Here is a 16,287-nt window from a genome sequence, read left to right as displayed (position 1 = left end):
GGGTCTCTTGGCTCTGCACAGTGAATGTTCTTGGATGATGTGCCTCGATATATCTGTTTAGGTATATCTTGGTATACCTAAAGAGTGAACTTTCAAGGCATCCAGGTTAAAACACAGGCTTTTCATCTCTTAGGGAATTTATATAGTCATACCGATATACCCCTTTGTAAGCAACTAAAGGAAAAAGTAAATATTTACTTTAAGGAATAATATGCTGACTTTTATTCTACCCCCTAGTTGGTATTTGGTTTTCATACCTGTGTAATTTTGTAAACTAAGCATAATCATTTTGATTTGTTTTTGTGAGGGGGAGGAATCTGGACTAAATTACGGTATTTCCATGAAATGTCACTAATAATTTCAAATCCATGAACTTAGATAGGGAGTGAGAAAATGTGAAATGGAGCCTGTGGTTTTCTCATTAAATGGCGTTGTGTGTTGCAAACATTGTTTAGAGTCTCATTTTGTTTAATATGGGTGTGTGATTTCTAGACACAGAGGGTTGTTTAAAAAGATAGGATGTATGCCCTGTGAGTCTCTTTTCCTTAAAATGGCAGGATTAATATTCATGTAACACTACACACAGGGGCACAGCTGTGGGATTTTAGAGCTCTGTATTCCATTCCCGTAAACTAGCCAGTTTCAGAACCTCTGCTTAATCACACTGACCACTGCAACTCAGATTATGATTTTTACAGCTAGTGCCACAACACCAATTTTCCCACAGCATTTCTCACCCTCTCCCCTTCCCTCCTAATCCTCCTTCACCTTTGCCTCCTGGGAAGATCTGGCAATATTCAAATAGGACAGAGAATGCTTGATTTCAGAAAGAAATGAAAATACATCTGTTGCCATTGCAACAGATAAGCAACCAGACGGCCCTTTTCAACCGGGAGCGATTTTAGGCATCACTCCCTTTAATGGTGAGTAAAGCCATTGTTTTCAGGTTTTGTTAATTTGTGATGCCCCCAACTGCCCTCTCTCATTTGATCAAGGACATGTGGACAGCTCAGTCTGGTAAAATAACTGACACAAAACTCATGAGGGCCAGCCGGCTGTCCTAATGAGCAGAAGGCAAAAACATGAAAGAGCAACAAGGTGCAGGGGTCACAGAATACACAACACACAGGAGCTCCACCACGAATCCGTCTCATGTCCTCCTCGCTGCTTAACCGCCCAGGGTGAGAGGGGAAACTGAATACCCCATTTCTACCCCGGAAAGAGAAATGAGTTGAGGTAAGGAGAAGTAACAGCCTTCCCTTCCCAAGAATCCTCCTCTGCCTTACCGCCACAGTACAGGCCCTTGAAGGCCCTTAATTGCTGATGGGGATGGAGCAGCTAGAATCACCTTGGGAGCTTTTAAATATCCTGATTCCCAGGCCACAGCCAGGCCAATTAAATTAGACTCTGGGGAATATCACCATTTAAAAAAGAGAAAGAGAAAAAAGATCCAGGTAACTCCAGTGTGCAGCCAAGTCTGAGACCCAGTGGGCTAGTCTGAGCAAGCTGGAGAAGGAATAAGTGCGGCATCTGACAAGGGGATGAAGCTCCACTCTCCCCAAGGATACTTAGGAGCGAGTTGTTGTTGCAAAGAGAAGGGAAGAAAGGGAGCAGGAAGAACAAAGTTGCCCCTTCCTATATTTTTCTAAGTCAACTGCAGTCTCCACCCACCCAGTGCGGGTAACCTAGGCTTCCACCCGCAGCTCGGGGTGGGGGGAGGTGGGTCCCCAGGTCTGGGGTACTGGGCAGGGTGATGTGACCGCTGGGAGCGCTACCCTGCGGCGCATCAACAGCCTCAGTCGTGGGCCCTGCACTCTCCAGAGAAGGCGGCGGCTGCCGGGTGGAGAGCAATTTGGGGACGCAAAGGAAAGCTGGCTCGGGCGCAGGTGGCGCTCGCAGCCCCAGCCCACAGTTGAGCCAATCGCGGGCGCAAGCGCAGCCTGGTGGCGGCGGCGGTAACGGAGCGCGGGGCTCTGGCAGGAGCCGGCGGAGGCAAAGGCAGCGCCAACCGAGAGCCGCGCGCAGGCTGGAGGCAGACCCGCGGCGAGGAGCCAGCGAGAGGGCTCGGCGCTGGGCTGTTTCCCGGCCGAGGGAGGCGAACTTCTCATGGGGAAGAAGTGGAGGGATGCGGCGGAAATGGAGCGGGGCTGCTCCGACCGCGAGGACAGCGCGGAGAGCCGCAGACGCAGCCGGAGCGCCAGCCGGGGCAGGTTTGCCGAGTCGTGGAAAAGGTTAAGTTCCAAGCAGGGGTCCACCAAACGCTCGGGACTCCCGTCGCAGCAGACGCCGGTGAGTGGCCGTGGGAGAGCCCCAGTCTTTGCTTTCTTTTCTCCCTTAGCACGCGACTCGAGCCCTTTCCATGGTGCTGAACTTGCCTCCCTAAGGGTGAGAGCCAGGGAACTTGTGGCGCCGCTTCTAATGAAAGAGAGTGCTGGGGGCTGTGAGGAAGGGCGAGAAGGAACGTCTTCCCTCCCTTCAGCAGGGGAGGGTCTCCTGACGTCTCTGGCGGCTCTGCAAAAATTGAAAACATGTTCGAGAGGCGAGGGGGCTCGCTGTTAGATCATAAGAGTTTTGCAGTTAACAGCGTGTGAGACGTTGTCGAGTGTATTGTGACTCCTGTGTACGTTCCCAAGGGTCTGTCTGTGCAGCATGTCGAAGGTACTCGGCCTCCGCTGAATGAGGGCGGAATAGAAAGGGCATGCCATATTTTTACTCTCTTAGCACTTGCTTTTTCCATCCCACACCCCCACTATTTTAATGGGAGCGTTTAATTGTTTGCAGGATGTCATTTGCATACAGAGAATAGCAAGAATATCCCAGGTGCTTGTAATCCTACTGCTTAACATATACAGCGTTCAGACAAGTTTTCCCATGTGTCAGCTCATCTTCACTGTCTAGTTAGTGCAATAAAAGCACTCCAGTGAAATTAATATAGGCATCGTATGTGTGTAGAGAAGTGCAGTTGATAAAAAACTTTAGCTGCATTTGCATTTTTAGTATGTGAATATTATGTTTTCCTTTATCCCAGAGGGAGAGAACGCTGTTCTAGAAGAGAGTGCAAAGCCCTCCTGTTGCTCCTGGGGAAGGAGGATACACCACTTTTAACTTCCCAAACATCATTAAGAATACCAGCGTGCGTGTGTGTGTGTGTGTGTGTGTGTGTGTGTGTGTGTATTTGTTTTACATCCAAAGGGCTTGACAGCAGATGTTGCATATTGAAGAGACTTTGATTTAATTAAAAGAGAGAATGGTACATAAGCATTGATCCCACAGCGTGATTAATGTTACCCTGCTCTGTTTTTGGGAAGTCGTCATTGAAGGATAAAAATTAATCCCTGAAAAGAAAGATGTTTAAACATTACTTCAACAGAATGTAATATAAACATTTGAAATTTTTGGTGTGTTTATTTTGGTTGCTTGTTTACAAAAATGTTATGAAATTTCAGGTATTTTTCTCAAATACTTATGTTTTTTGTGAGCAGGTTTTTTCATCTAAATATGGGTACAGCACCCCTAAAAAGGCAAGTGATTTTACTTCAGGTGTAGAAATATTGTTTAGAAATGTGTACTCGAAAATATTTTTTACAAAAGAATATTAATCTGAAGATAGGTTTTTCTGAAATAAATTATGTGGAAAATATAAAATTCATGACATCTGTTTTTTATGAAGTATGAGAACTAAAAATTCAATCCTCTTTTTAATAGGAAGTCTAAGTGTTAATCTAAGGAACTTCTTATGCTGCATTTTTGATTCTGTTCAACAGGTGTGTGCACAGTCTATATCAGGAACATATAAAATCTTCATATAACTATGTTATAAGTTAGAGTAAATGATTGCAGGTTTGTTACCTAGAATAAAAATGTGGGAAAAGAGCCTAAGAGGGTACCATGACAACCAGAGACATCTGGAAAAGTAACTATGTCCTCCTGTTTGCTAAGGGTGATGATGGTGCTGTAGTTCTCTGTAGTAATTGTTAATTGAAACATTAGTAATTCAGTTAAAAACCAGTTAAGGCAAAAGCCTGTGCTTATTCTCACATTGCATGGCAAGTTTGATATTGATTTTCTTCTAAAAACCTAATAATAAGTGCTTCTAGCTATAATTTTTAATTATCAGTGTTTTAAACAAAGATAGTGAGGTCTTGTAAATCTTAGAGCTAAGACGGTGGTTTTGAACCAAGGTTTGATTCTCTAGTTGTTAACAAAGAGTTTTGACTTCATTTGTAAGTGAGACACCCAACTTATTTATGCAAACAGGAGGAAGGAAATCATAATGCTTATAGCAGACATGCTTATAAAAGTTTTTAATCTTTAAGGTAAGATTTTTTCTCTCCCTTAAAGTGAGCTGTTAAAAAATAGCCTAACCTATAAAGATTAAAGCAGTTAATATGATTAATGCTGTTCTGTATTTATTCTTATGAATAAATAAGATATTCCATAATGTAGCTGTGAATCTTATTCATTATGTGTTGTCCCCAAAATATCGTGGTATCCATCCTGACAGAGAAAATATGAGGGGTTCACTCTTTCTTTTGAAGACAAAATAGAAAAATGTGGAAAAATTTGATTAATAGTAAAACATGGGGGCTTTCATAAATCTTTTTTCTTTTGAGAATATAAAATAATTGTTTTTTTAATGTGACATTTGTTACTCTCTTCTCTGCTTTAGTTGGATTCTTGAAATCACTTCCAGTTAAAGTTATTCCGAGGGAATGATATAGTCCATGACTCTGTCCTCAAGGGGAATGATTGTATTAGTTTTTTTTTTGTTTGTTTTTTTTTTTGAGATGTATTCTTGCTCTGTCGCCAGGCTGGAGTGCAGTGGCACAATCTTGGCTCACTGCAACTTCCGCCTCCCCGCTTCAAGTGATTCTCCTGCCTCAGCCTCCTGAGTAGCTGGGATTACAGGCACGCACCACCACAGCCAGCTAATTTTTGTATTTTTAGTAGAGATGGGGTTTCACCGTGTTGGCCAGGATGGTCTCGATCTCCTGACCTAGTGATCTGCCCGCCTCGGCCTCCCGAAGTGCTGGGATTACAGGTATGAGCCACCGCGCCTGACCTAGTTTTCATTTTCACTAGCAACAAAGTATTGCATACATCATAATTAATAGAAGATATTTTCTTTAGTAAGGAGAGTTCTGCTATACTCCTGGTATCCAGAAAGACTTTATTCATGATCTGAGGCATGCTGTTTTGGTGTGTAAAGTGTAGGGGAGGTCGGCTTGACTTGACTTTGACAGTTAGATTTCCTACCTACTTATCACTAAATATGTAGGGGTTTTCTTAGAGGTTGGGTAACTCCATGATTTTGACACCAATATTAGAAACCCAAAAGTTGCATTTCTGGCAGTCTCTTTGGAGTAAATGAAGTCTTGATGCTCTTATGGAGTATGGCAGGCCTACAGTAGAAAATGTGTGCTATCCCTGCCACTGCCCACTTGGATCTGCTTCTGTTCTGGTGACAGGCAGAAGCAGTGCTGCCCTGTGCAATAGCTGAAGGAAGGGGCAGCTGTTCTGTGTCCTAATAGTGGCATTTAAAATGCATGTTCTCAAGTTCTGGACCACAATAGTGGGTGTGTCTAACAAATCAATCCTTGTTGATTTGAAAAGACTTTTTTTTTTTTCCATTTTTGTAATTCAGGAAACATCTTCTCTCCCATATTTTAAGGCTTCATGGTTTACAATGGAAGCTTTATGAATTCATGTTGTTTTGCTATAATCCATTAATCTACAATATTAAATTACACCCCAAATCATAAAATTCCGATACGGTAAAGTGGTATTTAGTTATATTCATTCCTTGGAAATTGTTCCTTTCTGAGATTGGGTCATAGGTCATTTTTCAAATCTAAACTGTTTTTTAGTAAAGACATTATATATTAATTTCATAGTTTTATTGTTATGAAAGTTATACATTTGAAATTCAGATATCAAATTAAGTTTCTGGATATTAATGTTTTAAATACTGTCTGTGTTGAATTGGTCAATAGGTATAAAAGTAATTTAAAACTTCTTTGTCTCCATTCTATAAGATTTGGATTTCATATTTCTTTGTAAATTATTGTTCTTGTTATTCCTGCTATTTGTTTTGATTCTATCTGTACAGAAATGCATGGAAATCTATTGAAAGGTGATTCAGCAAGTGCTGTCTCGCATTACAAATGTCAGCTGCTCACCACAGCATGTGTGTATTTTTATTTCATCTCAAATTTTTTAATCAGAATATAAAGAAAAAAATCCAGCATTATTTTGGGAAAAAGAGAAAAATAATGTAGATTTCAATTAAGTATATTTATCCTCTCCCAAATTATATGCTCTCCTTTTTAACCTTAATTTAAATTTAACCACACATTTATCTTTATTTACTTATTTATTTTTATTTGGGTAAAATATACATGTACAATTTACCATATTTGCCATTTTTCAGTGTATAGTTTAGTGGTAATAAATGGATTTCTATTCTTTTTTCCCCTCCATATCCCCCCTTTCCCTTGCACTTAGCATGTATGTATTTTTAATTTTAAAAGGAGATTTCTCTTTCTACCCCCACAGCTATTTAAAAGCTTGTTTTCAAATAGATGCAGATTTAATTTAGTCTCTGAGTAAACTCTGTAAAAGGAAAAAAAGAAACTGTGCTGAGGGAGTAAAATGATGGAGGTGTAATTAGAGTTGTTTTTCAACCTTAGCGCTCTTGCTTCCACTAATGCTATAATTACCCTTATCAGCAGGTACCAACCACAGATTATCACACCTTGTGTAGACAAGTGGGCAACTGAGAGAGTGTATGGAAACAGCAGTGAGTATGTAGAAAGCACAGTGCTGCCAAGTAAGCAAGTCCATTTCAGCTGGTTACCAAAGCTACTCTTCTCACAGCTGTTTGAGATGCTGTGCGTGCAGGAGGCATCCACAAACAAACCTACCATTCGTTTCTGTTGTTGACTTGCCCTCTTTGAGCCTACTAGGTAATTTCCAGTTTTCCCTGCTAAAAGCAGAGTTCTTTAAGGTCTTAAAATAAATGAAGAAGGCCGGGCACAGTGGCTCATGCCTGTAATCCCAGCATTTTGGGAGGCCTAGGCGGGTGGATCACGAGGTCAGGAGATAGCTAGCGACCATCCTAGCCAACATGGTGAAACCCCATCTCTACTAAAAATACAAAAATTGGCTGGGGGGTGGTAGTGCGCGACTGTAGTCCCAGCTACTCAGGAGGCTGAGGCAAGAGAATCACTTGAACCCTGGAGGCAGAGGTTGCAGTGAGCCGAGATCATGCCTTTGCACTCCAGCTTGGCAACAGAGTAAAACTCCGTCTCAGAAAAAAAAAAAAAAAAAAAAAAAAAAAAAAAAAAAAAAAAAAAAAAAAAAAAAGTCGAGTCAAAGGCAAAACTAAAGTTAGAAAAACTCATCTCCCAACCAATTGCCCATTTAAGGATTACGTGGCTAGTAGGTCCTTTGTGGCTATCGTAGAAGCAATGGCAACTGGGTGAAAAGAATTGTTGTTTCCTTTTTCAGTGTCTAATATGCTACTGCAATGTCATTAAACCTTCAGTAGTTTGTTCTTGTTACACAAAGGGCTCTCCTGATGAAAGCAGAGCGAATCTCCTGCAGTGCTAGCCCATTACTGTATAAACCATTTCTTGACAGGTTGATTTTTGTCTACTGCCTTTTACTCACTCTGTTAAAAAAATAAAAAAGGGACAATGTTGTATTGCTCAGGAATACAGTTGTATTTTCTGGTTATTGTGATTTTTTTTTTTTGTGGAAAAAAAGACCATTTTCTGATAATGGTCCATTTTGTTGAAGCATTTCTGAAATAATATCTTTCTCTAGTAATTAATATAACAACCAACAAGCTCCTCCTCCTCATCACAGTGAATTAAAAATTTTAATTTAGTTTCAGCTTTAATTTGAGGACCACGAATATGTTAGAAAATGCCTAATTCAAATACTTTAAGTTTGGAGGAGTAAAATATCTTTGCATTGTGATGATTTTAAGTTTGTTTTCATTATTCCCAAAGATATTAGAACAGCTTCTCCTGTGATTAATTACTAGATCTTTAAAAACAATGGAATCATTAAAAATAACTTGTAAATAGTAAGAAAATATTACTTTCATTTTGTTAGACCAGCTGTGATGGTCTTCCATGTGTTGCTTTTACTTTTTATTTCTTTCATTTGCAAAGCCAAACGAGGGCTGGTAAAGCAAAAATGAAAGGATTATAGAGAACAACGTTTAAAGAAACATTCATCTAACTTTTGTTGAACACTTAAGAAGTGTTAGGCACCATGGTAAGTACTGGACAGCCTCTCTAATAGAGCTGATAGTTTAACACAAGAAATATGCAAAGTGACAACACAGATATACAAAGTCTAGCTTTATAGTCAGAGTACATTGGAGCAAAGGTTAAAGTAGTCAATGCCTCTTTAAGTGTGGTGGTGGGAGGTTTGGAGAAAAAGCTTCTGAGACATTTATGCCTGCTTCTCAAAAGATGAGGAAGAAAAACAGTCACTTGGATTTTGCAATTTGGAAAGAGGGCAATAATACCTTTCTGAGAGTCATTTTAAATGAGTCATGAGGATAGATGCGAGTGCAGTGAATGGGAGACAAGTTAGATGAGAAAAAGAAATAATAACAATGACAGCAAGTGCAAATATTTGTATGGTACAGTATGGTGGCTCTGGAACTGAGCAGATCTAGATTGGAATCCTGGTTCTGTCCATTATTAGCTGTGTAGCCTTGGGTGAATTATATTTCTATGACTCTTTTCTCCCCAGTTCTGTTAGGATAATCCTTCTTCCTTTCCTAGTGAGTTTAAGATTCACTTCAGTGTTTTGTTAATAAAGAAAAGTATTTATTTATTTATTTATTTATTTATTTATTTATTTATTTATTTATTTTTTGAGATGGAGTCTCATTGTGTCGCCCAGGCTGGAGTGCAGTGGCTCAATCTTGGCTCACTGCAAGCTTCGCCTCCTGGGTTCACGCCATTCTCCAGCCTCAGCCTCCCGAGTAGGTGGGACTACAGGTGCCCGCCACCATGCCCGGCTAATTTTTTTTATATTTTTAGTAGAGACAGGGTTTCACCGTGTTAGCCAGAGATGGTCTTGATCTCCTGACCTCGTGATCTGCCCGCCTTGGCCTCCGAAAGTGCTGGGATTACAGGTGTGAGCCACCGCGCCCAGCCTAAGAAAAGTATTTATTGTATTTATTTTTATTTAAAACTTAGTCTCAAATATACAAAAATAGTAGAGAACATGACAAAAATAATCCACATAATCATAATACACATTAGAGGTGAACAATTTGCCATGTTTTCTTCATATTTTTTTGAAATAAATAAAATGTCTTAAAAGAAGCTAAAATATCCCCATGCCATTTCCTTGATTGTCTGGATCCCAATCTCTGACCTGAGCCAAAATTTTGCATAGGGCAGCAGGGGAGTGGTGCTGGCCTTCCGATCTAAGACTGTATTAACATTCAAATTAGACAGACTTGATTTCCAGCCTGATTCAGGTCATTCGCTGGTTTTGCAACTGAATCTTATTGTCTTCCATCATGATAAAATGAAGATGAAAATACCTGCCCCCCCAGGATGACTTATGAACATTAAGTGTATTGATATGTATAGTTAATTCAGTGTCTGGTCAGAGCTATTCACTGAATGGAAACAGTTATCTAAATATTGATGTTAACTAGACTTGTTACAATGCATGTAAAAAGCAGAAATTGCTTTTGTTTGACAGGAAATGTTGTTTATGGTCTTTAATTTTTCTGAAATTAGAATGTTGTTGATCACATCCATGATGTAATGACTGTTAATTGTATTGGGCTGGTTTTGAAAATGCTTTAGAAAATAAAATCAGCTTGTCTTTTCCAAGATGATTATTTTCTATAGCAGATCCTGGTCCTTGAAATGTCCATTCTTCTATGTTTTTACCAAAGGTAGTTTATTGACATTCTTGGGGCTAAAATATAAAATCCATACTATATTGAAATATGATACTTTTTGCTTTTGGCATTTTTATTACTGGATTCTTTATGTATTGAAATAGATTATAGTTATAAAATTAATCTCTTCATGAAGCTCAAGGACTTTGGGAAGGAAAGTTTTTAAAACTTTCTTTTATTGTGGGATATTACAAACATATACAAAAGTAGAGGCAATGGTGTAATAAACCTATAACCCAGCTTTAATAATGATCAAATCATGACAAATCAATCTTGCTTCATCTATATCCCTATTTTCTATTTCTTCTCTCTCCCACTAGATTATTTGTAAGCAAGTCTTAGGTATTACATCACTTCCTCTAAAAAATATCTGGAAGAGAAAGATTTATTTATTTGTTTATTTTTGAGGCAGAGTCTCACTCTATCACCCAGGCTGGGGTGCAGTGGCACAATCACTGCTTACGGCAGCCTCAGCCTCCCGGGCTCAGGTGATTCTCTCACCTCAGCCTTCCAAGTAGCTGGGACTACATGCATGCGCCACCACACCCTGCTAATTTTTATATTTTTTTTGTAGAGAAGGGGTTTTGCCACATTGCCCAGGCTGGTCTCAAACTCCTGGGCTCAAGTGATCCTTCCACCTCAGCCTTTCAAAGTGTTGGGATTACAGGCATGAGCCACTGCAACCACCCAGGACTCTATTAAAACAAAACTGTAACACTATTATCAAATTTAAAAAAAACTTCTTAATACCCACAGATATTAAGTTAGAACTGTATTTCCTTGATTATCTCATAATTCTGTTTGAATTAGAATCCAACTGTAGTGGACACATTATAATTTTCCTTTTTAGTCTATGGTTTTCCCTCTCCTGATCTCTCTTCTTTTCCTCTCAACAATTATTTGTCAGAGAAATGTATTTATCCTGCACAGTTTTCTACATTCTGTATTTTGCTGAATACATCCCAATGGTGTCATCTCAGATGTTTCTCTGTCCATTGTATTTCCTATGAACTGGTGATTTGACCAGGTGCCTAGATCAGTTTTAATTTGAGTTTTTGGCAACAATACTTCATAGGTATTCTGGCTGTCTCTCATTTTTGGGTATTAGCCACCACTGGGGATGATTGCTTAGAGAAGGGGCTGGCAAATTTTTCTTCAAAGAGCCAAATAGTAAATGTTTTAGGGTTTTTTTTTTTTTTTCCGGAGTTTCGCTCTTTTGCCCAGGCTGGAGTGAAGTGGTGCCCATCTCTGCTCACTGCAAACCCCGCCCCCTGGGTTCAAGCGATTCTCCTGCCTCAGCCTCCCTAGTGGCTGGAATTACAGGTGCCTGCCACCACTCCCGGCTAATTTTTGTATTTTTAGTAGAGACAGGGTTTCACCATGTTGGCCAGGCTGGTCTCAAACTCTTGACCTGAGGTGATCCACCCACCACAGCCTCCCAAACTGCTAGGACAGGCATGAGCCCCCGCGCCCAGCTGGTGTTTTAGGTTTTGCAGGCTATAAGGTCTCTTATAATCATTCAATTCTTGCTGTTACAATTCTTTCAAAAGCAGCCATAAGCATTATGTAAATAAATGGTCATGGCTGTGTTCCAACAAAACATCATTTATAAACACTAAAATAGGAATTTCATATAATTTTTACCTTATGAAATATTATTCTTTTGATATTTTAACCATTTAAAAATGCAAAAATTATTCTTAGCTTACAGGCTAAGAAAAACCGATAATGGAATGGATCTGGCCTTTATTTGGAGTTTGCCAAGATCCATTATTTTATTTGGGCATTGCAAAATAGTGATATTATGATTCTGTCTTTCCTTTTTCATTTATTAGCTGAAATAATTTTATAAGCAGAAACTTCCTTCATCAACTATTTTCTTATTCTGAGTTATAATTCATGTAATAGTCAAGATAAATGTTTGAGACAGTTTTTAAAAAGTTGAGCTAATAATAATAGGAGCTGTGTGGTGGCATTAATTTGTTAGTGTACTGTCAGGCCTTAGATTTTAATTGGGGCATTGTATTCAGTTAACTAGAAGAAAATATTTGACCCATTAATTGTGGAGGCCAATTAAAGTATTATTAAGAAATAGAACTTGTAAAAATATATTGTCAAACTATTTCTGTATTAAAGATTCTGCTTTCAGAATTTAAAAAAGTGTTGGGCATCGTGTTAAGTTTCCAATGCTGCCATAAGAAATTACTACAAACTTAGTGGCTGAAAATAACATGTATTTATTATCTCAGTTCTGTAGTATGGAAGAATGACATGGGTTTCACTGGACTACACATCAAGATGTCAGCAGGGCTGTGTTTCTGTAATATCTAGATGAAAATCTATTTGCTTGCCTTTTCCAGCTTCTAGAAGCCACCCACATTCCTTGGCTCATGGTCCCTGTCTTAGTTTGTTTTCATACTGCTGATAAAGACATACTCAAGACTGGGAAGAAAAAGAGGTTTAGGCCGGGCGTGGTGGCTCACGCCTGTAATCCCAGCACTTTGGGAGGCCGAGGTGGGCAGATCAGGAGGTCAGGAGATTGAGACCATCCTGGCCAACATGGTGAAATCCCCATCTCTACTAAAATACAAAAAATTAGCCAGGCATGGTGGTGGGTGCCTGTAATCCCAGCTACTCTGGAGGCTGAGGCAGGGGAATTGCTTGAACCCAGGAGGCGGAGATTGCAGTGAGCCAAGATCAAGCCACTGCATCCCAGACTGTGTGACAGAGCAAGATGCCATCTCAAAAAAAAAAAAAAAAAAAGAAAAAAAGAAAGAGAAAAAAAGAGAGGTTTAATCAGACCTACAGTTCCACATGGCTGGGGAGGCCTCAGAGTCAAGGCAGGAGGCGAAAGGCACTTCTTACATAGTGACAGCAAGAGAAAATGAGGAAGAGGCAAAAGCAGAAACCCCTGATAAACCCATCGGATTTTGTGAGACTTATTCACTATCAGGAGACTAGCATGGGGAAGACTGACCCCCATGATTCAACTATCTCCCACTGGATCCCTCCCACAACATGTGGGAATTCTGGGAGATACAATTCAAGTTGAGATTTGGGTGGGGACACAGCCAAGCCATATCAGTCCCTTTCTCCATTTTCAAAGGCAGTAAAGTTACATCTTTTTGGCCTTTCTGCTATCACGTTGCTTTTTCTGATTCTCCTCTTCTGCCTCTCTCTTCTGCATTTAGGGAACCTTATGATTACATTGGGCCCACCTGGGTAATTGAAAACCATCTCTTTATTTTAAGGTCAAATGATTAGCTACCTTATTCCCCATTGACATGTAAAGTAGCATATTCACAGGTTCTGGAAATTAGGATGTGAACCTCCTTGGGAAGTTATTATTCTGCCTTCCATAGGCATTGAGATATTACTTTTTGATTTGTTAACCCTTCACTAGAAAATGTTATGGAGATGGTGTTGAATGATTCTCTCTAAGGTGTCTTTAAATCCATGATAAATACTCATGTATTTGGAATGAGGTTCTGCTGGTAGACAAAGGAACAGAATAGATGAGGTTCCTTGCACACTTTGGTTTTCTGAGTGTTGAATTTATAGTGCTGGCAGAAGAGGAAATTGCCTATCTTACTAGTGGATATTCAGTAAATTTGGGTATGTGAATGTTTTGTTTTAAAGAGCACCCACTCCCTACAAGATAAAGACTCAAATGCTATAGAAGAAAGAAATGTGAAAAAGACTTCTGAGAGACTTTCTTGCTACAGAGGGGAGAAATGAAACTAGAATTTGGCAAATAACATGATATCTTGTAAGACTATTAGATAGTAATTATACATATTTTATATATTATATTATTCACATTATAAGTACACTAAACTTGTCTTAATTATATTATTAGTCTGCTAAAAAGTTTAATAAGATGGGTCAAATGAGTGAGAAAACCAATGGATTGTACTCATGAACAGATAGTGTAAATTTGAGTTATTGATTAATTAAATCAAAGCTGTACAGGTAAAATAATTTTTTGAATATTCTTATTTAATATTTTCTCCATGGATATTGCAAAATGCAATTATTAATAGTTTGTAAATATTTTATTATTTTTTTCTTCTCAATGAATGAGAACAACATTTAAGTTGAAAGTTTGCATTATAATTAGTTTTAAAATGGAGCTGTTACCATTTTTTCCTGTTATTTGAGGACATCTGATTTTTGATAAAAGTGTCTCCTTTGCTTCATAAATAAAGATTATAGTAATAGATAATTATTATACATCACTGTTAATAGGCAAGAAAGAAAGGTGAAAAATTTAACACTCAGTCTTCAAAATGTTAACGTCAAATAAGGTGAGAAGTTGAGTCTCCCTTTCTTTTCAAAAATGGGCCTATTTTAGGGAAGTATGGCTTTGTGAAGAAGTCTAGAAAATTCTGAGCTGAAAAACCAAATTATTGCAAGTACAACTGAAGTCATACCACATTGGGCCTTGAACAATTAAACTATAAAACTTCATGGAAACAATAAATAGATTGTTTTCCCTAGAATATCTGTCACAGAGGATGTGTTTTAGTCCATTTAGGCTGCTCTAGTAAAATACCATAGCCTGGGTGGTTTATAAATATCAGAAAATTATTTCTTATCATATTGAAGGCTGCAAAGTCCAAGATCAAGGTGCTGGCAGATTTGATGATTGGTGAGGGTGAAGGCCTGCTTCCTAGGTGGCTGTCTTTTGCTGTGTACTTACGTAGTGGAACTTTTTTATAAGGGCACCAATCCCATTCTTGAGGGCTGCACTTTCATGACCTTGTCATCTCCCAAAGACCCCACCTCCTAATATCATCACCTTGGGAACTAAGTTTAAACATATGAATTTTGGGGGGGACACAAACATTTAGCACACAACAGGATGACTTTATTTATTTATTTATATTTTTTGAGACAGAGTCTTGCTCTGTCACCCAGGCTGCAGTGCAATGGAATGATCTCGGCTCACTGCAGCCTCCACCTCCTGGGCTCAAGTGATTCTCCTGCCTGAGCCTCCTGAGTAGCTGGGACTACAGGTGTGCGCCACCACGCCTGGCTAATTTTTTCCGTATTTTTAGTAGAGATGGGGTTTCTCCATGTTGGCCAGGCTGGCCTTGAACTCCTGACCTCATGTGATCTGCCCACCTTGGCCTTCCAAAGTGCTGGGATTACAGATGTGAGTCACCGTGCCCAGCCTCAGGATGACATTCTATGATAATTCAGGAAATTTCCAAAGTGCATAAAGCTTCTATGTGTTAGAAGCACAAAGAGCTAGGGGATGTGAAGCATCCGACCTAGAGCTGCTATCTTCCTGTCAAAAGTCAGAGAGATATAAAGCCAATTTGCCTATAGCATGTGTAGCAGGTAATCTTGGGTTATGTGTCTACAACACTCATTTGTATCTGTGGGAAAGTTTTGAGCTTAAAATTGCAGCACTTGTTCAGAATTAGGGAAAAATTAACAACCATGTTTGCAGATACACAGCTGATGGAGACTCTGATGGTTGGATATTGTATTTGTTTTCATGCTGCAAATAAAGACATACCCGAGAGTGGGTAATTTATAAAGGAAAGAGGTTTAATTGACTCACAGTTCAGCATAACTGGGGAGGCCTCTGGAAACTTACAATCATGGCAGAAGAGGAAGCAAACATGTCCTTCTTCACACGGTGGCAGGAAAGAGACATGCCAAATGAAGGAGGAAAGCCCATTATGAGACCATCAGATCTTGTGGGAACTCACTCACTGTCACAAGAACAGCACGGGGGTAACTGCCCACATGATTCAATTACCTTCCACTGGGTCCCTCCCATGATATGGGGATTATGGGAACTACAATTCAAGATGGGATTTGGGTGGGGACATAACAAAACCATATCAGAGATGAAGGTTTAGAAATTCTGCAATTGGTCATTCATGGCTGCAAAGAAGTACCAGTGAAGCATGAAACAAAAAGTAAAGAAAGCTGAAGATTATATTCATAGCACAGCATAGAAATGAAGACAAAGGCAAAAAGACTTGGATCTTCACTTTTAGACACTTTTCCCTTTATCTTTCCTAACTAAGGATTTTACTGTAGTTATACTATATATTATTAGTATTACTATTCCAACTTGTGTGTATAATTAAGTTTAAGGTAATTGGTGAGTATTCATTATATGCCTTTTTGCTGTTGTTGTCTTTATAAATTCTCTAATAAAAGAAGCCCTTCAAGATTTATTGAGAGGAAATAGTATAATTGGACCTGACATTTGCTGTCACCAACACATTGCCCAGAGTGGGTACCAGTTTCAGAATAGGATCTAGTCCCATTTTTTGGCTTCATATCACAAAGTCATCCCTCTAAACACACATTTTGAA

At 39.2% G+C, this 16,287-nt stretch overlaps 1 protein-coding gene across 7 annotated transcripts in view; it reads left to right on the top strand.

Moving 5' to 3' along the window:
- Positions 1 to 1,783: 1,783 nt before the first annotated feature.
- TRPM3 (transient receptor potential cation channel subfamily M member 3) overlaps positions 1,784 to 16,287 on the top strand; it is a 903,328-nt gene continuing 888,824 nt past the window's right edge. For 2 of the 7 annotated variants that reach the window (XM_055350775.2, XM_055350774.2), the window contains exon 1: positions 1,784 to 2,289. In XM_055350775.2, coding sequence (XP_055206750.1) covers positions 2,107 to 2,289 — 183 coding nt within the window. In that variant the 5' untranslated portion in view covers positions 1,784 to 2,106. The remainder of the gene's footprint in view (positions 2,290 to 16,287) is intronic. The other 5 variants (XM_055350777.2, XM_055350776.2, XM_055350779.2 and 2 more) reach the window with 4 other exon arrangements.

This window comes from Gorilla gorilla, chromosome 13, assembly GCF_029281585.2.
Source record: "Gorilla gorilla gorilla isolate KB3781 chromosome 13, NHGRI_mGorGor1-v2.1_pri, whole genome shotgun sequence".
Taxonomy (NCBI): domain Eukaryota; kingdom Metazoa; phylum Chordata; class Mammalia; order Primates; family Hominidae; genus Gorilla; species Gorilla gorilla.
Note: the sequence above shows the minus strand (reverse complement) of the source record. Positions and strands in the feature narration are given on the sequence as shown.